The sequence below is a fragment of the Chroicocephalus ridibundus genome, chromosome 3 (assembly GCF_963924245.1).
Source record: "Chroicocephalus ridibundus chromosome 3, bChrRid1.1, whole genome shotgun sequence".
NCBI lineage: Eukaryota > Metazoa > Chordata > Aves > Charadriiformes > Laridae > Chroicocephalus > Chroicocephalus ridibundus.
Window position 1 is genome coordinate 14,973,811 of NC_086286.1, and position 22,248 is coordinate 14,996,058.

The following is a 22,248-nucleotide window of genomic DNA, read 5'->3' on the forward strand; positions in this document are numbered from 1 at the left end:
GCTCCAGCTTTGCTTTGCTTGAGCTCTGGGCAAGCTTAAAGAAAGGAGGAGATCCTTCCTGCGGAGGCGGCATTGCTTTGCGGTCTGCTTTATCTGCTGCTGGGGGGCAGGACGTAAACTTTGCCCTTTGACTTGCAGCCCCCCGGATCCACTGAAGGGACCAACGTCCCCGTGTCAGAGGGTGCCCGGCTGTGGGTCTGCTCCAGGCAGGTGTCGCTTGTGTTTGTTACCTGTCTTGTGCGTTACTGCTACTTGCGCCTAAAGCTTCAACAAAATTGTTGGACTGACACTTTTCCAAATCAGTTGACGTAAGGTCTTGAATAGTCACAGCTCTGTTCCACGGCGTAAAGCAACCCAGCCTAAGTGCAGTGAAGTAATTGCATTAAGTGTAGACCATTAAACATCTCAGATCAAGTAAAAGTCCTGATGTAGCATCTGTTTTTCTGATTGTGAATTTTGCAGTCTTACCTTTTTTCTTTTTTTCCCTCCACCTTCTGGGTGTTTTTTTAACCCCCCGTCTCCAGCTTCATCCCACCCTATTCAAGCAGAGGTATTTAAAAGCATCGTGGAGCTTTATTTTTAACTGCCTGCATGTGTGACCTCGGAAAGAAGCTATCTGCAGCGTCGTGGGGGGATGTACAGCGTTACTGAGGACAGTGTAGTCTTTGTCCAGAAATGAAAAGGGTATCAGTGCTAAGACTAAACATTCCGTGGTTTTGGAAAACTAAGACGGGGGGGCGGAGGGGGGGTGGCTTGGGTAGGGGGCAGTAAGCTTTACAAGTATGTTGCTTAACCACTTTTGCAGTCTTTTAGATGTTGGTGGTTTTTTTTTCTCACAACAATTTTCTGTCCTTCCTTATCTCTCCTTATCAGCTGTTAGCTGCTGAGGGGCCACTCTGTGCAACTTATTAGCTGACCTAAGCAAGGTCTTGGGGGAAAAAACAAATCCCACAGCAACTTTGCTGTGTGCCTGTGTGAGCAGCATCGCTGCTCTCCTGGGGAAACCGGCATTCTCTTATCCCTGTTACGGTATCGTGGGCACTCTGCAAGTGAGATGCCAACAGGACATCAGCTGTGGCAACTTAAAATGCTTCCCTTCAGCTTTTTTGTGGCTGGCTGGCATTACTACGCCGAGCAAGTCCTCACTAAATTTAGAACAGGAATGCCATCAGTACTATTCATTATCCTTTTAATCTAATTCAAAAAAGAAAAGGAAATTGATTTTTAAGGGAGGCCACTGGTAAAGATTAGGGAGTCATTTTTCACAAGCTGCTGCACATACTGCCTTTTAGATTCAGACCTGCAAAGCAGACAGGCATGGCTAATAACTTTATCATTTCAGTTCTAATTGTGTTTACTTTGGCTGTACATTTCTTTGTTTAACAGCACACAAACCACAGTAGTTTCTTTCTCAGAGATGCCCCTTACATCGCTCCCTGACCTGAAGAGATTCCCGAGTGGCATACCTGAAAGGAGGACGTGTGCCCTCACAGGGCTATCCTGCATTTTTTCAGTCGGGTAAAAGAATGGTTTTCCCTGAGCATGATGTTATACGGTATGGAATATCTCCCTGGTTAGTTGAGGTCACCTGCCCGGTTGTGTGTCGGCCCCCCCCCGCCACAAGCCTACTGCCCACCCCCCAGTCTATTCACTGCGGGGGCAAAGAGAGAAACAGAGGCAGCCTTGATGCTGTGCAAGTGCTGGTCAGCAAAAGCTGGAAGATTAGTGCGTTATCAGTACGGTTTTGGTCAAAGTTCTAAACCACAGCACCGTATGAGCTGCCATGAAGAAAATTAACTCTCTCCTGGCCAGGCCCTGTACAGCCTGAAACTCAGGAGGGGATCTTTGGTTTCTCTCTTCTCCATAAAACGTATATTGCCTCATTTTTCCTTGGAATACTCACCTTTACCTGCTTTTACTATCCCTCAAAAGGAATAAACCAGCTGTACAGTCAAGATAACTTGGCCTTTCACAAGCATTCGAAGGAGATGAGCAGCCGATTTAAGCACATTAGGTGGATGCAGTGATTAGATGCTTCAAACCAGACTGTGCATATTGGCGCGGGATTACCATCTCTCTCTTGTAAATCCATTTACAGGTGTGTAAAGTAGGGGCTCTCAGACTCTCAAATGCGTGGATCATTGTCTCGGTTGAAAAAACGAATTGCAAAGCTCTTCCTCCATTATTCAAGCATGCCTGTGCCGTCAGGGTCCCCTTTTTGAAATGAATCTGTAGTTACATGAATAGTCATTATTGGAAAAATATTCTGCTTGGCTTTGGTTTTCCCTTAAGATGATGAAGTAGCTTTCTGAAAAGACAAGCCAGTAGGATGGTGGGTGTGATCCTGTCAGCCTTATGAAGTCCCAACCTCTGCACCTCCTGGAATTGAGGCAACTAATATAAATCTTCCTCTGTTTTTAAATTAAAGCCTCATGAGTGTTGAAAACAGCTTTCCAGCGTGATATGAATGCACTTTAAAGGCTTTAAAACCAGAAAGCAAATAAAACCAATCTTTTTGCGTTTAGCTTGATGGTTTTTGAAGTCTGATGTTTTAGCATCTGATTTGTGAGTTTTGGACTCCTCTCCGCCTGCTGACAGGAAGGGCAAACCATAGCTGTGTCTGAAAGCAGCAACAAACTGCTTAATAGATTACAGAGATCTTCCACCTAGACAGCCGACTAGGAAAAATACTTCCGTGTTCATGTATATCTGCATATGCCCCTTCCTAGTGAGGCGTTTACTCGAGCCAGACCCTAGTCATAGTCAAGTCGTATGGCAATGTGAACGCATTTCAATGGGCTAGGGGCTTACAAATGTTCTTCATAAATTTAAGTTAAATCGCATTTAGCTCAAAGGAATCTCATGATGCATTCCAGTGAGAATTAGGACAAAAGTTTAGGGCCAAAATGACACAGCTGGATTGATTTACACCAGCTGGGACACAGTCTTCAGTATCTATTTGTCTCCTGTTACGGCATGAAAAGCAAAATAGTCCTTCACTGTTGCATTGGCTAATCAAGCAACACTAGAAAAAAACAGGGGGCAGGATTTTGTTGGGTTTTGTATTTAATCAAGACTACACTAAATAGGTCATGGCATCGTTTTATTTTCTCCTGATATGAAGCAAAGACTCATCTGTTGCTTGAGCTGGAATCTCCAGCACATCTCCAAACCAAGAAACAAAACCAAAGAAACAACCAAAAAAAAGTACAGAGAGTAAATTAGATTTCACTGTAAATCTTTGTTTGACAAAATACACGTTGCTGCAGAGGATTAGAAGGTGATAACATTAGTGATAACATTAGCTCAGAGATAAAAGTAAAATGTTCTTCAAAATCCTATCACATTTATTTCTTTGGAACCGAATTTAGTGATTTAGCATTATGGTCACCAAATCTTTTTGGCTTTTTTTTTTATTTTCCTTTGGTCCTTAAGTTATAAAGTTTATAGTATCTGCTTGATACAGTTCATTTTAACATCACGAATTTGCAATTTACATGAGCCAGGGAAGATAATTCTACAATGCACGCACTTTCTGATTAACTGTGTGTGACTTAAGTAGATCTGAGAAATGAGTTTTAAAGAGTGTTTTGAAAGACCTAAATACAGCCATGCTTTATGAAGCAGAAATTAATTTTTTTTTTTAACTAGTCTAATTTCTGATAATCAGTGCAGTCCTTTGTTGTGCAAGGTTATTGCCGGTGGTGGTGGGCGTTTGCCAAGGAAGGGGGCTGGGAGGAGAGGGCACCAGCGCAGTGCGGGAGTAAGTTCTGGTGGAGAATTTACGCAAAAGACCATCTTCATAATTGTTCAAGAAAAAATCTGTGGGACCAGGGTCTGAGAACTCATTTGATGAATATGCAAAATACATCATTTTGCACATAAACGGCTAACCTCACAAACACAGCGTATTTACATTGATTTGCTTAATGTGCACACTTCACATGTCTCTTATGCCCTTATTTTTAGAGACGTCTAGCAGAAATGACCCATATGCATCCACTTTTCTTATCTTGTAATTCGCCCAGTCTTTTTAATCGCCCATACCTTTGGCACCAGATACTCGAATAATGACATCCAGTCCTCCATCCCTTCATGATGAGGTCAGACTGATCTCTGTCACTGGATTCGTGTGGGGCTGGATGGAAGAATATTAATTTTTCTGGAGGTTTTTTTTTGTTTGTTTGTTTTTTCCCCTTCGTATCTTATATATTCTATCAGTCTGAACTACGTCAGCTGCAGAAGACTCTATTTTAGGAAAAGTTCCACAAGTCTCTTCATAACTGGGAATGTTAGAGGGTTATTCAGGAACGTTTTACCAGTAGCTGCTAATTTCTGTTGTTTGCATCGTGTCCTATGTAGGCTTTGAGATTAAGTCGACTGTATGATGTTTCTCTCAAACTAGACGCAGCCATACAAAAACAAAGATGTATTTGGGTTGTTTGCTCTTCATGGTGATATAAACTGGTGTAAGTCACCTGTGTCAGTGGCTTCATATTAACTGAGACCCCACTGTTTTAAATAACCAGGTTTAGATGTCGCTGTAGAAATACATATATCAGTAGGAGATAGTTTTGCCCTAGTTGGGCATCTGGCTCTGGGTTTTCAATTCCGTGCCGTGCACTTAGAGTTTAGGCTTTTCAGTGCTTTTCTTGATGGTGCTTAAGTGCTAACATAATTTTTTAGGACCAAATACTGCATATGTCTCTTAAGCACATGTTTTTGTTTACTTGTTTGTCTTGACATGAAACGTGCTTGAACAAAGGTCAACCATATTCATTTATTTGACCTTAAAACAATGCCAGCAACAAAACCAAGGAAATGCTTTTCAATTATTTTCTCCACGTACCTCATAAAGAATTGGTACTGAACAGCCAGTATCTCAAGTTAAGTAAGGATTGATTCTTGGAGCCTAATTGGTGAGATTTATTGACAATACAGCATTTGGCTAGTTATAATAGACTCCTATTTGTTATACAGTTGATAATTCAACAAGTAACAGATTCTAATTTTCAGTGTTCGTAATACCATTAAAGCTGACTTTATTAGCCTACTCAGGGATGTTTAAAAACAATTAACCTTAATTTTTTAAAGTGGAATGTGAGACTTCAGCTATTAAACTTCAATTCTGCCTTAACTGCTCTGGAGCATTAGACATGTGGCTCCTGGATTCTGGCACCTTATTTGTGCAGGACAGCAAGGTATTCAACAAAGAAACACGAGGTTTGATTTTCACTTGTGTGCGCTTGTGGCTTTACTCATGTAGAAAACCTCCTCTATGAATGAGGTTCCCTTCTTTTAATTAGGTTCAGGATCAGGATGTAAATTCTTGTTGTGGTGAAGCATGGCCTAGGCCAGTGTTTAATTAAAGAATGGCAAACCTCCTGATGATCCGCTCCTGCAGAGAGAGGATTCATTTTAGAATATTGCCGTAAAATAACTGTAGGTGGCTTTTCAGACAGAGCCCGCTTTCTAGGGCTCCAAAATTAGGCGTGCGTTTCTACAAAGGAGAGTTTAGGAGAGGTTTCAAAGCAGATCAAAGTTAAAGAGTTTCCTGACGGATCAGCTTTGTAGCACTAAGCCCGCTGGGTGTTCTGCAAGGATCCATTGTCCCTATCTGCACTCTGAAAGCACAGCCGCAGCTTTGCATGCATTACACCGGCCGTGTTTTCAGTGGGGCTTTACAAATTGCCTAATCCAGGGTAGCACTTTTCTGGAAGCTCTTTAATCCTTCTAACGTTTGCACAATGATCTCGGTACTGTAATTCTTGTGTGACAGCATGTTGAAGCTCTTTCTGACTTACATTAATGATAGTACAAGAGTAATGGAATACCAAATTGACTTCATCATCTTTCAGGACTGAGAACACCATAAATTTAAATGTTTAAAAAAAAGTGGGGGGGCAAGTTCACTCCTGGTGTAATCACAGTGACATCTCTAGAGCTAGGTGAGGCGTGCATTGACTTTGTCCCGTTTAAGTAAATATTAACTCATATTTGGGAAGTTAAATGAGGGGGTAGATTCTGCTGAAGACTTACAATTAAAAAATAGGAACCTTTCACAGTGGTATTCTATCAGAATAATACTTTTTTTCCTCCTAAGACTTTGATTAAAACATGATAATCTCCCATGAAAATTCTAAACTAATCAGCTGAAATAAAAAATAGATGAGGATTGCATGAATACTTTATGCGAACGGTACGAAAGTAAGTCTCTAATTTTGAGGTATTGTGTTAAAACTTGCAGGACTACCCAGCAGGTAATAGCAGGCTGAGTTCCCATTTCTGCCCTCCTGCAGGCGATACAATAAGGCAGCACAGACAGGAGCCGAACGGCAATCCCAAGCAGCCATGCAAAACCAGTTCCGAGATGATAAAAATGAGGGACGGTCTGGCAGGCATGCTCACTGCAAAAAAAAACCTTCCATAGCGATTCAGAAAACAATTCATTTCCATTTCCCTGGGAAAAGAGACAAGGAAATCGAATCACAGGGTGATATTCATGTATGTAACACAGCTGATGTTTTGGTTTTTTTTTAAAAAGAAAATTCTATTTTCTAACAACGATTGCTCAATGCAACCAATATTATCTGATGTCCTGCTTATTTATCTGCTTGGTTTTTAGTACCTGGGAGTTTGAATATGACTTTTATTCTCAACAGAAAATACAAAAATACAATATTTCTCCCTACAAAATCCCTGTGGGCTTTATCACACCTCAGCGGTGCTTTGTTGACCCGGCATCTAGTCATCAGCGTACCATGGGAAGCACGTACCTTGATGAGCAGGTTGTGTTAATATATGCAATTGTTTGTGCTCACTACCTATGAATGATTAAATGCGTGAAAGAAAACAATTACCCAGATAACATCTAATTTCTCCGAGGAGTAATAGAAACCCTACCTTTCATTTGCTGAGTGCCATCACAAGTTGTGTAGTCCTCTTTGTTGTGATAAAAGGAGATGAGTCCAGGTTAAGAAAATCCTTTATATGATATTTTAAATGGGTTTTTGTCTTCCTAAAGCATATTCTGTAACCTTTAAAAAATTTTTAAAGCGTTGTCTTGGTGCATGTGTGACCATGTTGCGTATTCCAAAGTCCCAATTTTGTGGCACATTATGAACTAATTAGAAGAGAGACTGTGAGAAGCCACAAAGGGTATTAAAGCTGCACTGGTGGGAGATAGTAGCTGACTCCTTAAATTATCTGTGCGGCCGGTTAAGGCTTGTCTTGCGTGAGCGTGAATGTGCCACCTTACAACCTTGCGTAAGCAACTCACCGCAGCCTGGCTCCGCAGGGCTGCTTCACCCTGTGCTTGAGCATCTCTCAGAAGAGAGGTCGGGATGAGAAAGACACTGTCCCCTCCCAGCGCGCAGCAAAGCTGCCGTGACTGGGTCTGGATTTCTTACTGAAGCAAACAGGGGAATGGCACATACTGATGCTTTTTTCCCCGAGGAGCTCCAGAGGTAGCCCAACGCTGTAATTTTGGTCTGGGCAGGCAGTTGGAGTCCCACGAAGCCTTTGAACATTACAGCTGCGTTTAGCCGAAGCCTTCAGCCTGGAGACTGTCCTTGATACCTGTGATAAAGGACTCTCCTGTGCTGACAAGGCTACCACGCAGTCCTGTGTTGTGAATAGTGAATAATCACCCCATTTTCTCTATTTGCAGGAGATTTGTCCTCACCAAGATGAGAGTCGTTCCAAAAGGAGCTTTCGCAGGACTGGGTGACCTAGAGAAAATGTAGGTATTATGTCAATATTTACTGGGAAACAACTATTTTACTCCAAACAGCGGCTTCTGATTGCTATTTCTTTTATGTCCTGAGAGCAAATCCGTTTCTCTGAGCTTCATCTAGTTTCATCTTTCTGTTTAAGAAAAAAAAAGAAACTTTTTTTTAACACCATGTTCCAAAACATTGTTGTCATAAATACATTTTTATGTCAGCAAGCAGGCAGTCCTTGGTCAAAGGATTGGTTCAGCATGGAGCATCATTGCAAATAATAAATACAGTGCCATAGCAGAAGATCATAGGAAACTGGTTATTTTGAGAATTTTGGAGTGAAATAGCGGAAAGATTAGGGAGGAAAGCGCTCCTGTTCATAACAGGACAGCCAGTTGTTTTTTCGCTGATGAATAACTAGGATTGGTTTGTGCATGTTCAGAGTCAGCTGGCAGGATGGGTGAGAGAAGTTCCTTATAAGTGATAGATCTGAAAATCTTAGCACATTAAGGGTGTAAGCACCTAATTTCTGTGAATTTTAGTGATAAGCCTGGAAGTACAATTATGAGCACCTTTGATGAGCAGATGTATCATGCATTCGTTAGTACACTACTGTGGATGTATTGCAGCCCTCCACCGCTAGAAGTTAGTAATGTGCTTCCGACTATTCTTTAGCAGCAGAAAATCCGTGGGTTAACTGGTGCCGTCACTGTCCAACCTGAGCTATTATGGGCCATGTGTGATTTTTCTGAATTATTTCACAAGTGGGCAAATCACAGCAGTTTGTTCAGAAACACATCCAATGCTTGCACCCTGGCAGGAGAGGGTCACAAACAGGCTGTTTAGCCAAGAGGAGTCTGAGTGGGGAAATGCACTTAAAGGCATTGCCATTTTCAGTACTGTGTGTTTAACGGCAAAACCAAAAAGGAAATGACTACCATAATTTCTCTGCATCATTTCTACCCTTTTTCCATTGTATTCTTCCATAAGTAAGGGATTTAGCAAGAAGGTGAACACACCAGAAGGTATGGCAAGGAAGGGGAAAGGATTTTGAACTTAGAGATGGATGGATGGACGGTCAGACAGACGGACGGATGGATGGAGAACAAGCAGGGAACATGCAAGAAGGATTGAAGAGCTGCTGGTCAGCAGGCAGCGGTAAAGCTCACGCGGCACCTGTCCTTTTCTGAACCATGAGATCCATTTCAGGGCACCACTGTAGGTACAGGAGTCTTCTAGTGGCACATGGTACACACTAAAAAGCCTCCATCTCCTGGAGCCCACACGTGGATTCGGACCCTCATAACCCCATCAAGCGCTGATGTTAAGAGTATTTTCTTGAGAAAAGAAAAAGAAAGTCTTGGTTTTTGTGGCCAAGAGATACCAGTTAGGAATAAGATCAGCTCTGCGTCACTAGTTTTGTTGGCACGTGCTTCTCCCTGGTCCTGCAGGGTTCCTTTTAGCCTAGTCCTTGTGGAAAATCATTGGGCTCTCTGGACTATCAAGTGGGTTGCAAAGCGTATTGTAAACTGCTCCCGTTATCTTTAATTACTCAGCAACCATATGTCAGATATGTATGAAGGTAGCGATTGCATTGAATAGGATGTCTCTAAGTGGTGATTTATTGTTAGCCAAAAAAATTATATATGGAAATGAGCTCAATTTGAAAATATATCCATGTACTGTTAGTACATGGAGGAGAAATGGGGACAGACAGTTTATAGCAAAACATCCTTGAAAATAAAAGTCTGATAAATATGTAAATGAGACCAATCAACATCAACAAAGATATGGTATTTGCAGATGATATGGCAAACAGACAAAATTTGAAATAGCCCACAAATCCTAAACCTAACCCATAAAGCATTCATCAGAAATATTCATGATAATGTAGGGACAGGAAAGTGTGTAATCAAATGATAGATTTGCATATAAAAACACAGCCTTTGTACGAAAGCCTTTTTACTCTTGCAAGTTCATGCACAGAAAGCAAGATTAAAGCAAACTGTAGTCTATTTAAGGAAAACAGCTATTAATAATGTGATGCCTCCATATGGTAAAATATGGATAGCCTGATGTATACAAATGAGATACTTCAATGCAGTATATGTATGTGCTCACCTAGAAGTAAGTAGACTAAAAACTGAGTGACAAAATTTCTTGAGCGTGTTGCTGAAGCAAAACAGTATCTTATACAGTCCAGCATATCCATACACATGATTTTTCTCTTTGCTAGATCATTTCCAAATGTATTTCTGAGAACAGGGTAGGTTTTAAAGCCCAGAAGTTGCAGGCAGGTGGTGGGCTTTGGAATCATCCATTGGGGATGAGCTGATTGAGTACAAGTTAAATCAGAGATGAGTCCTCCATGAGAAGCTTAACTCTGTTGTATTTATGGTCAAAGTGAATGAAGGCTTTCAAATGCAGTGATCAAAAATTTCTGGTTTTCAAAAAAAAAATAATCATTCAGTAACATTTTTCAGTGTTCCTGCTTTCTCTATGCAGTTTAGTATCTTCCTAACCTCCTGAACAGCTTAGAGCTTTGATTGAACACATGTATTTTGCCACAAAATGTCAAATACTTCCAGATACCTCCAGTCAGGCTCCAGTCATAGTAGCCAGGAAAGGTCTTGTTTGTTTTCCATTTGGAGTGTCCAAGGACTCTGCAGAATGGACACTAGCGACCGTGACTCATAATGGAAAAAAGTAGAATGATTTGGAAACATTGGCATGGAGCATCTGATCCATCGTCCTTTGTGAAGCTCCAGTCCAAAAGACAAAATCTTTTGGTTTTTATCTGATTTTTTTTATTGTTATTTGTTTTTATTTGGCAAAATACAGACTGGAGCTTTATTTGGCAAAATTGTCAGTGGAAGACTTTAGCCGTTTTGAAGTTCTTTGAAAGAATGAGAGCCCATTTGAACCACCTCTAGCTTGCCATTTTCTTTGCACCCTTCTAAATTCCTTCAGTTACTGAAAAACCATGAAATGTCCATTCTGTAGATTGTCATATAGAGAAACAAATTCCACAAGAATGTTCTAGGAGAAAGATCTTCTTTTCTTCTTGGATAAAATGTTTGAGGTTATGAAATAAACTGACAGGCTCTAATTATCTTAGGTGCAACTTGAATTTTCTTATAGAAAACTACTTCAGAAACCCAGAGATCTGAGGAACAGCTTCACCAGCTTGTTGCTATCAGCTCTCCAACTTCCGCACAGCTCTGGCTTTGTGTTAATTTAGCAAATAGGTGTTCAGGGAAGCAGATCAGTTACTCTCACTACATGTTTAGCCTACTCCTAAGTCTTAGCCAACTGGAACGTGGCAGCTCGTCTGGACTCCTGCTTAACCAACCTGTTTACACTCCCAGAACTAATTAACCCTCCAGTTACTAAATTAAAAATCAGCACCATGCAGGCACATGCCTGGCAAAATCAATTCAACATGCTCTGCAGCTGCTACGTCATCTTCAGCCTGCACTGAAAGTGCTTAATTTGGCGGAGAGACAGTCTGAAGCAATATTAACTCTCCCTTTTTCTCTTGTTGAGTTTCCTCCTGTTACGACAACGTAGCAAAGTAGACTTGTGAAAGTTGGTCTAACAGGGACTGCTTCCGGCATCGTATTTATAGGAAGTTTGCTCTGATTGCCTTACCCTATGCAAGCCAAAGAGGTTTCACATTTGTATCCTGAGGTACAATCCCCTTGAAAATTAATCAACAGTTATTTATTCTTTTGAAGGGTTTAGGCTAAAAAATAATGCTTTGTTTCATCATTCACTCTCAAATCTATCCTGTGTGTGCTCCAATGACATTCAGCTGTGTGGATAAAGTACTTCTTGAACTAGAAGATGTCACAGAGAAAAAACTTCTTTATTGGCCCTGCTTTGTAGTTTGGAGTAAGGGGACAAGGGGATTTCCTTAGCAGATTTTGGCAAAGGGACATTTTAAGAACATGAACTGTGCTACGGTTAACAGCGTTTGGACAGCTAAGTCCTCGATGAGCTCTGAAAACCCTGCAAAGTGTTAAAACTTTTAGAGCTGATGGAATCTACCAGAGTTGATGCTCCTGGAAACTGATGTCTTCTGTCTATGGAAGACAGCAGGAATATAGGCACCAGCTACCTACATCTTCCTCATGGATTTGTAGAGAAAATAGCTCTGAATCATGTATTTATTTAATCACTCAGTGCATTCAAGCTTTTATGTTTCTTTTTGCTGGGACTGTTGATCCAGTGATGGTTCATAAGAACAAATACTGCTGGCCTGTGACCTAGATACATGAGCGCCAGCTCATTTCATATACAACAGCCAACCTGATGTATGATGCTGCAATCTCGCCTGTTTGCCCCTGTAGGCTAGAAGGCAGTCACACTTCCCTTTGACTTAATTAATCAGCCTGAGTTACCTTTTATGTTTTATCTAAACTGAGGTGAAGTGCTTGAGGACAGTGGAGACCACTCAATAGAGTATTTTGAGGCACGTCTAAAGTACATTGCTGAATCAAGGCATATCTCTCTTCCTGTGAGTGGACAAGGGGCAAAGTTCTTGGCTTGACTGTAAAAGTCTCAACAGGAGAACTTGCCATAGTGGGAAGTCTTCACTTTATTTAGCAACTTTTAACAACCTGGTAAAGTGGTGGATTCACCATCCAGACCTTCTTCAGCAGTAGCCGTCAAAGCTGCCTGGTCTAGCAAGTGGCTAAGGGATGTCCATCATCCCATGTGCTCCCGAAATCGGTTCTGAAATCAGAATTCAGCCCCGGCATGTGATTCTACAACACTTGGTCAAAAAGGCCAAAAGATTCTGTAACAGGCCAAAAAAAATAGGAAGGAAGGGAGGGAGGGAGGCGGAAATCACACGATCACCTAAGGACGCGCAGTCTGTGCTTTCTGCTACCAAGAAAGGTGGTCAGTATTTTGCAGGTTCTTCAGTTTTTCTTGGACAGTGTATCATGTGCTGCCTCATTTGGTATGCGAAAGGCTGTGATTAAATAAGATCATTAAAGCTATTTTGAGAAAATGGTTAGGATTCAGTTGTAGCCAAGACGTTTGGAAATTGAATCTAAGCAGGAGTTCCTTTCTATCTTTTGTTGCATCATTTGAATAAATCTGCTATTTATTTTTTTTTTTGCGAGAAGCAAAATATAGATTTGCAGGGTCTGCTGTGATAGATAAGTTAAATAGCGCCTGTTTACAAAAATATTTATTTACATCCCTAAGGTGAAAGGGGGACATGGTGCATTAGGTGTACCAAAATATGTACTGAATCAGGTAGCAATCACACTTTGGTAATAAATACTCCAGGGTATATTCTCAAGGTGCAGCTCCATGGATATTAAATTCTAATTTACATTATAGGAAGTTATGTGTAACATTCTGCATCTTAAGGGCAGGGCATGAAAATAAGTATGCTACTTAATGCATTTAAATTAGTCTAAATATATATTTTCTCTCAGGGAACAGAGGCCTACAGTTCAAAAACATTAAGGCGAGTAACCAGCATAAGCAAAGAAATTCAAAGTTCAGGCTGACATCCCAAAGAATAAATGTTTTGATGGGGCCACTGTTGTGATACGGACGGGTCTTTCCTCTCTGCCTGCCTGGTCTAATCCTGCGCGAGTCAGCAGGCGCTGAAGGCTGCCCAGCCACCGCAGGCTGGTGGTTGGGCAGTGGGCAATCACAGGAGGCTTCCTGGTTCCTGCAGGTGGACTCGCAGGTCCCAGATGCCCCCATCCCAGCTGATTGTCCGCGTCTGATGGTGATCAGTGGTTTTGAACTGGCTCTTTTCTGTACTGGAGGGGTTGCTTGCACTTCAGGCCTCCGGATCAGCAGCAAAATCATGTAAGAAAGCTTATCCTCTGCTGTACGCGCTGAACGCCTTCCCCGGCCCAACAGCGTCCAGGGTGTCAGTCTTCATTTGCCCATTGCTACACTCTGCCCTTTGAAACGGGTTCCTACAAATGGGATTTGAAAGGCGAACAGCTATGCCACCTTCTCCCAGAGGTCCTGGTGGTGGATGAGCCGGGCAAAGCTGCGCCTGGTGCCACTGTCTCTCAGTGCGGCCATGAGCAGCTTGGGTACATTTTCCTCTCGAAGGAGAGCAATTACTTCAGATGACCCTTCTGCAGCCTTTGCAAATACCGTTCCTTGGGTAGCAAACTTAAGTGTTTGGTATGAATACGTAGGAAGCCTGGTGTGTTCTTAATTCAGTTCATTTCCTGAAAGCAGAAGCTACGCCTTGTGTTCTAAACATAACAAGTAACGAAAGAAGACGCGGGTAGTTTTATTATAACCTATAAATGTTTTGCTGCATCATCACCTGGCATTCTGCTTTTCCCTGCCAAAGCTTGTCTGTGGAAGAGATCTTACACTTGCAGTTACGGTTGTCATCCCTTGCACAATTACAAAAATGTGAAGTAGACATTTATTATCCATGTCAGCAGCTCACTGCTGATGCCGAAGAGCAGAGATTTTAATTACAGCTTTGTGATATTTCAGTAAATGCATAACCTGATCTCAATCTTTTGCTAATGCTTGGGCGGAACAAAATCACAAATAAAGTAAAAACCCTTAGAAGAAGCTAGGAAATCAGTTTATAGTGTCCATATCAATATTTTCTAACTCTCCTCTTTAAAAAGTCCCAGAAAATCATGCTAATATTTGCATATTTTAATTGAAACATGTTAGAGTACAAAAAAGGAAGTATTCCATAATTCTTTCTGTGTGGTTTGGTATCTTGTTGCTTGCTTTCTTTGATAAAATATATTTAGAAGAAGAAAAAAGAAGATGCATTTTGTCATTAACTTCCTTTTGTTGAGCAAGAATGAGTTTTGTGGTAATGAAATGTTAGCAGAATCTTTATTTGTTAACTGTATTGATATGAAGGCAGCATTAGAGTCTGAAGCATTTAATGGAAGAATCGTCTTGGACATAATTTCTGGTCCCTGCTTTACAGCTGTCTAGACACATAGACAGGTAAAGCAAAAAAAAGGGAAATCCGCTTGCCTGAACGTATGCCAAATACTTTAATGCTTCTCCCCAGTGACATACTGTTCAGATTACCTGAATTCATAAAAGATGAAACGTGGGCAAATGTTTGTGTGAGTTCCCACTCTTCTTTAGGAGGAAACTTTGATCCAATGTTCTCCTGCCTTCCTCTACACAACCAAATCAGATAAAATTAACTGCAGGCTAAATGAGGGTCGCTCTTTTGCGTATCCAAATGCGGGCTGCAAATAAGCCGCGTTCATTCAAAATGAGATTTGAGGGTCAAATGAACATTTCTAAAAAGAAGGTCTCAGCCCCCTGGTCAAAAAAAGGCTCCAAACGGAGATGTTAGGAATTATTAAGAAAAGGATAGGGAACAAACCGGGAAATACTCAGTGAGATGGAGACATTCATGGATGCTTTTCACCTGAGGAGTAATGGAACAGGACAAAACTACTCCGTCTGGAAGTAAGACCTTTGACGGGGGATATTGGAGTGGTCTGTACGGCAGGTTTAGTATGGGGAAGGGGGACAGGAATGATTATTCCTGCCCTTTCTCATACTATAATTGGAGGACAGGATTTCAAATAAAACCAGTGAGAAATCAAAAAAAAACCCCTGAAGGCTGTACTTCTTCACACAATGCATGGTCCAGCTGGGCAACTCTGCTTTGGGACTTTGCTGATACAAAGAGTCTCTGGTAAAATTTGGGGGAGAAAATGTATCTCACCTCCTTAGATACCAAACACAAAGACTTGAGCTGCAAATTACGCCCCAAAAAGTTGATTGAGTATTCAGAGGAACTTTCTCAAGAGGCTTGCCCTGCTCTTGCACTGTTTTCTGGGCTTCCCTTACCACCGCTAGAGCAAGACACTGGGCTGGATGGACTTCAGGTTTGGCATGCTGTGGTTGTTCGGGTGGAGATATTTGCTTTCTCTGAATCATTCAGTTTTGGAAGGCAGCCTCACTCTAGGTCCTTGCATCAGAGCCATGAAGATGATTATTGCAACTGATAAACGTAGCAAGGAGCCTCAGAATTGACAGTCATCCTGTGGTGCAGAATTAATACGATAATCTTTCTTCTCTTGTCCTGTGGGATATGCTTTATGCATACTGAAGAGGCTGATATGTTCACTTACTGGCCAGCTTTCTGAGATTCATCTCAGGGGCTTTTGGGTGGATTTTTTGTTTCAAGAGGGGCCAGAACTGGTGTTGTAAAATGTAAGATGGTTGCTGGTATGGTCGAAAATTTTTCCCCCAAAAGTGTCACACCTTCAGGTTCCATCTCTTCCTTCCAAGAGCTTCACTCTGATTTGAAGTAAAGGAAGTTTCAAGTTGTGGTTTATTGTGAGATTCTTGTACTTTCAGAGTAGAATCAGTGACCTTCTAAGTGGCTTTGTAAACATAACATTACATATTTGCTAAGAAACATAAAATAATTCTTATGCTGGCTGAGCAATACATTTATTAAACTTACTTATGTATATCAGAAAATGAAATGTGAACTCAGAATTGCTGGTTCTAATTACATTTTGTATTTTCAAATGTAATTCATAGCTCCTACAGGGCAAAAGATGGGTCTTGTCATGTGATCTTTCAGAATATTGCTCTGATGTAAATAATTCCCTTTTTCTTGTTAAAATAAGTAGATTCAGTTCTAATATCCCTAAATCATTTGTAAAAAATAATACCAATTGTATTTTGTGCATTAATTGCATATTAACTCTGAAATTTCTGGAAAGAATTCAGAGTAAAAGGTATTGACCTGAAAAAGAAGAGAATTGTAAACACAAGGTTAAATCAAAATTAATACATGTAAGAAGCATTAAAGTCAACAAATATTTTTTTTAAAGAGTTGTAAGAGGATTATTATAAAAGAGCTTCTTTCTACCACAAAAAAAAAAAAAATAATCTGCATTCTTGTGTGAAATTGAATAACAAAGCAATTCTGACAGGAAACACGTGTATTCAGAATTTCAGCGGTTGCACCTTGCTTGGTTGTTCAGCTCAAAAAGGTAGGACCTCCACCTCCTCCGCCTGACAGACAAGGGGCTGGGAGTCTGTGGGACTTCAGGTGATGTCGTATCTGCCCCGCAGCCCCCCCCCTACAAAAATCCTATAAAAACAAGTTCTTGTAGGATTTTTTTCCATTAAACTTGTGTACGTATCCTAACCATGCCAGTGAGCTGAGTGCAAAAGGCGAGACCTACTCGAAATCGTGCCCGATTTGCTCTAAATAGGATTTTCTTCAATATTTATTGTTGCTGCTACTAAATATTGTTTGTTAGAAGGAGGAAGGCTGGCACCAGATTGGAAGTGGTAATTCAATTTCGGGAGGATTCCAGAAACACCTTCTCATATTAATTTTATCTAGCTTTTCTGTTTGTTTTAGAAATAATGTTAGTGGAATTGGCATGTTGCAATGAAAGATTGTTTCCCGTTACTATACAAATGCTACTACAAACCTCAGCGTTTATGGAAAACAAATGTTGAGATGAAGTCAAGACATTTATTTTCTAAGCGGGAGCTGTTGATTCTCTGACAACATTATACTGCGTGGCCTTTATTTCTATTATGCCAAATGATTGATGTGGATTTAATCATTAGTTTGATGGCTGCTTTGCTCAGTGGAGAGGCAGCTGAGCATTTTATCATTATTAGTGAGCTGCATTTTGATTTTTTCTATCAAAGACACTGCTGGCCCCTATTCATCCCAGGTGTAAAACCAGAGATTCTTTGTGTCCGTTGTTTGTTTTGTGACCAAGCCAAGAACAATTTGCTCACAAAATACTGTGAATATTTGGTTTGATTTCTCAGGCAGGAACATGTGTTTGATGAAGAGTTCCAGATGCTTTAAAAATAAGTAAGAATGGTGTACCTTTTGTGAGTAAACTCCATACTGCATGGTAGAATAGATATGTATATATATCCTTGCATGCATGTGTATGTGTATATATACACATAGAGTAGTCTGGGAAAGATTTAAATTGCTAGGATTTAGAACAGAAGACAGATACTGAGCCATAAAATATTTTGAGTGCTTGGGGAGCCAACACCGCAGATGGAAATTACAGATGATTGTGAGAGAAATGAAGAATGCTGAAAAACTGTTGGTGTGTGTGCATTTTCCAATGCAGTCAGCAGAGGATTTAGGGACTGGGAACAGGGAGAGGCTGGTGGCTTTCCTGGTTCAGAACCTCGTCCCTGAGAGCTGCTGATGGCAATTGCTGAAGGAGGACGTTAAAGAGAATGTTTCTGTAACAATTATGGAATAGCTCATCCATATGGAGAATTTGTTTTGTCCATCTCATAGGGTGCTTCCTTCTGAGGAGGAGAAATGCACCTCACAAATAACGAGCTGTTAAACACAAACTCGTGGAATAGTCTCTCCATGTTGCCTTCGTGCTGTGAATTTTCTCCACTAAAACAAGGAATAATGCAGAATTTCACTTGTGGACTGAATGGAACTAGTCTTTGTTGTTTGGAAGCATCATTTACTTCTGTCTTGCTTGTCTGCTCAAGAGCACAAAGATTTACATCTTTATCTGGAAATGTTTATCCTTTCTACTGTAATTATGAAATGAAGGTGCTTATTAGACACGTCTAATCCTTTTGTGAATCTTACCTTTTATTTCAAATGAGATTTTATGATGATGTGTTTTTCAGCTTTATTTTCCGTATTTTAAAGACTTCTTGTGCTGGATGTTTAGGATTTTGGCTTTTCCTATCTGTGCTGTGAGAAGGGGTGAGCACAACACATGGAAAAGGATTTGTTTATTTATTACCTCTGTTTCCAATTAGATAACACTCCTTATGAAAACTGGCGGCGGCAGAGCTCCCTGGAGGAAGGGGGATTGGGTGTTCCCTTTGCAGGCCCATGGGCGTGTTGGGAGGGGAGCAGCTTTGAGGTACTACAAGTGGCGGGAGGTTTACATCCCAGAGATGGATGTGTGTCACTCCAAGACTGTGTTGGGGAGCAAGGAGCAGCCCCAGGGGTGATGAACAGGGTTTTGCAGGAGGGATGGGTAAAGATTACTGAATACATCACTGAGGAACTCCAAACCTCCAAAGGCACTGGACGTCGGGGGAGAGGGGGTATAAACTCTTCTCTATTCTCTTCTATCTAGCCAATTCCCTTTGTGCTTGTTTTGCTTTTAAGGTAATTATCCTAGTTTCTATTCTAATAAAAAAACTGCCTTTTTTGAGCTTAAAAATCATTTTGTTGTTCTTTGGGGCATTCTGTACAGAGGAAGGTCACAGACATGCTGCCTCAAAGCTCGTGGCTTGCAATGCCATCGTACGGCACTATCCAGGCTGTCTTGGCATTACACTTTCCCTGTGTGGCACACCTTGATTCCTCCATTCCCCAGGACCGACCCTCTGTTTGGGGACCCGGAGCTGTGAACCGGGATTTGCTGAGGCTGAAGGCACAGCCACAGCAGAGAGGTAACCTCCGGCAGGGCACAGAGGAAAGAGCCAAGCGGCAGCACTTTTTTAGAGGCAAGTAAATAGATCATAGTTCATCTGCAACACCCGTGTCCCCGGGCGTAATTGACAACACACTATTTAAAAATAAGCTTCTTGCCTGTGTTTCGTGGTAGCAGACTTAACCATGCTAACAAGTAAAGCGGCTTTTCATGAGCCTTCATCTGTCAGTACCGAGGAGCCTGTTTTTTATTTCCAGGACCCAGAGTACCTCTGAATAGCACATGATATTTTCATCCTACTGTGCTTTCAGGGTAAGGGAGAACATGTTAAGGACTGAAACAGGCTGTAAAAATGAGGTGGAGGTTGTGTCACTGATGGGCAATTGCTCAGGTCACTAGAAGGAGGACTTCCTAATGGGATCTCAGCTAAGCACTGCACAGGTTTAAATCCCAGGGAGCATCTTCCTGTGAACTGGCCAGGATCACCTTATTCCAGGTTTCAGGCATCCTTCCAACACAGGGAGATTGATTTCAGGTGCAGCTGCATTGATAAAAACCTATGACATTTATTCTTGATTTTGATGGTATGCAGTCAACATCAGTCCAAGCAATGTGAGAGTAAGGTGTTTTTTAATCTGTAGAGCTAAGGATGCTCCTGTTTTCCATATTTTGTGAATTTGTTGGCAGGTTAAAAGCTTTCTGCATGGGTAAGTAGTAAAGCTCTCCTTTGCCACGACTCCTTTTGTTCATAGGAGAGTGAGTAATAGCAGAACAGTGACCATCCTTTGGGGAAGATTGTTTAGGAACCTGCTCCTCCTCTTCTTGCCGTTATTGACTCTCAGTAGCCTTTTTAAAAATCTATAGAGCTTACTCCAGTGCTGACCTTGTCTAATTGTATTGATGGTTAGTAACTGAAGGCTAATTAGGAAGCAAGTTGCTATGGTAATTCTTGAGTCATACATATAAAGAGAAAATGCCGCTAAAACCACTAGTGCGTGGTGACTATTAGCATAGTTAAACAAATTAAAAAATATAATTCATTCAGATTTATTCTGGAGTTCAAATGAAGACACAATGTGCAACAAGGAAGTTTTTCCCTTGCTACCACATTTTTCTCTTTCGTAGTCATTTTGTTCTTTTCTTTGTTGTTGAGTGAGTTACGTGTAATTTTAGGACTAAATGACAAAGTAGACTTTGGGTTGTTCTTCCCCCCACACCCCGCAGCCCACACAAAATATGTGACAACAAGCTTCATGTGACAGGAGAATGACTCAGGCGAAGGCTAATAGGACTTGGAACCCCCCAGATTTCTAGGTCACTTGTTCATATCCAGCCCGCGTGTGTGTGATGAATGGTTTATTTTCGCATGGGTAGGTTGATGGCTTACGTGCCATGAGATGGTGATCTCAGCCTGTGCCCTCAGGACATGGTGATTCAATGCAAGCTAGGGCTGCTGCAGCTGGCTTTCAGCTTCAGCCTCTTTTGGCCAGACTTGGAAATGGCTCTGCAGCAGAGCCGGCGTCTCAGTGGGTGACCACGCTCCGTTGTGGGGCACTGTGGGAAGGTTGGATTGCTTTGGCTGCGCTGTGCCTTATCTGCAGATACATGGAAGGTTTTGCCAGTCACATCTAATTGAGTCTTTTCGCCTTATTTTTAACTAAACGTGACCCAAAGGAAAATCAAGGGCGTTCTTCCCTGTTTAAAGGGGGTCTTCTTTCTCCTCTTTTGGCACCTTACTAACTAGTCGTGTCACGCACAAATCTTAGCTCTCCTAACGAGTCTCCATCTGCATGTCTTTAAGGAGGAGGAGGATATAAGAGCGTGCATCCTGTTGCTACCCTTCTGGACAGTTTGAATGATGAGGCAAAATGTGTCTAGCGGAGTCACAGGACTGGATGGCAGACAGGGGTGTACTGAGTTCAGGTCATATCCAAGTGAACAGGAGTTTCTCTGCCCCTCTCAGTCGTCAGTGGACGAATGTCCTCAAACTGACTTTAGCAACACATAGAGAAAAAAGTGAGCAGAAATGCAGCCACTGTGTAGCACGAATCTCTTTTAACAGGTCTCGTAAATAAATGGAGTATTCTCTCTACGGCTTCTTGAGACTTGGATGCTCGCAGAGTTGCATTCATTTAACCGAAAATAAGATATAAAATTGATTACTGAGAAGCGTGCGCCACTTAAAAGCAAAAAAAAACCAAAAAAACCCACCACACAAAAAAGAACCCAAACAAACAAACCAAAACAAACCCCCCAGAAGACAGAAGCATGTTTAAATTTGATTAGGATCAACTCAATCGGAGTAAAATTACTCCAACAATGAAACCGAAACATCTGGTTTGGGGAGGCTTTGCACGCTCCTCAAGTTGAATAGGTGCCACTGTAGAGAAAAGTCCTGAGCTTGCCATTTTGAATAACCCACTCCATGTTACTAGTAATGTAGCCCCCAGGGAAAACATAAATTAAAAGCCCTTGTACTTAACCGCTGCCTGATCTGTCCTCACCAAAAGCTCCTGGCCTGACATAGGGCACAAAGGATTCACCTGCGGAGTCTCTTAACCAGAGCCGTCCTGCAGAGCCATCTTCAAACTAATAGAGAGAATACAATGAAAGTCTGTTACCTTTGTGTAGGAGAACGAGGTGTGTGCTGGTACTGCTGGTTGCTTTCTGTTTGCTGTACCTTTCTGCATGTAAGAAAAATGCACTCCTGCCCAGGGATGCGGTACAAATCCTTAGGGATCTGGGTATCTTCAAGACAGAACATCTTTCAGAGGGAGCTCTGATTGTGTTCCGTGATATCTGTTATATTTGTTTATTAATTTTTGTCTTAAAATAATCCAAAACTACATATTTTGTTTTCGGTCTGATGGATGAAACGAAATAGCAGTTGCCTTTTTGTTTTTAATTCGGTATTTAACATACTCAAAACATTCCTTTAAATCTGAAAACTAAATTGCTCTCGCAGGATTGCCTTTGAGCGTGTGTCCTTTTGTGTGTTGAGCTGTGTGCTTTCTAGAGACAATACTTATTTAAAATTACGGGAAAATATGCACTCCTCTAAAATGGAGAATTTTAATGTAAATACAGATCCAATATATTAAAACCAATTGATTTCC

At 41.3% G+C, this 22,248-nt stretch overlaps 1 protein-coding gene across 3 annotated transcripts in view; it reads left to right on the top strand.

The window, feature by feature from the left end:
• Nucleotides 1-22,248, top strand: part of FSHR (follicle stimulating hormone receptor) — an 88,105-nt gene that overhangs the window by 22,248 nt on the left and 43,609 nt on the right. For all 3 annotated transcript variants that reach the window (XR_010070173.1, XR_010070172.1, XM_063328097.1), the window contains exon 2: nt 7,670-7,741. Coding sequence is in view for 1 of the 3 variants with exons in the window: in XM_063328097.1 (XP_063184167.1) it covers nt 7,670-7,741 (72 nt within the window). In the remaining 2 variants the exon portion in view is untranslated. The remainder of the gene's footprint in view (nt 1-7,669; nt 7,742-22,248) is intronic.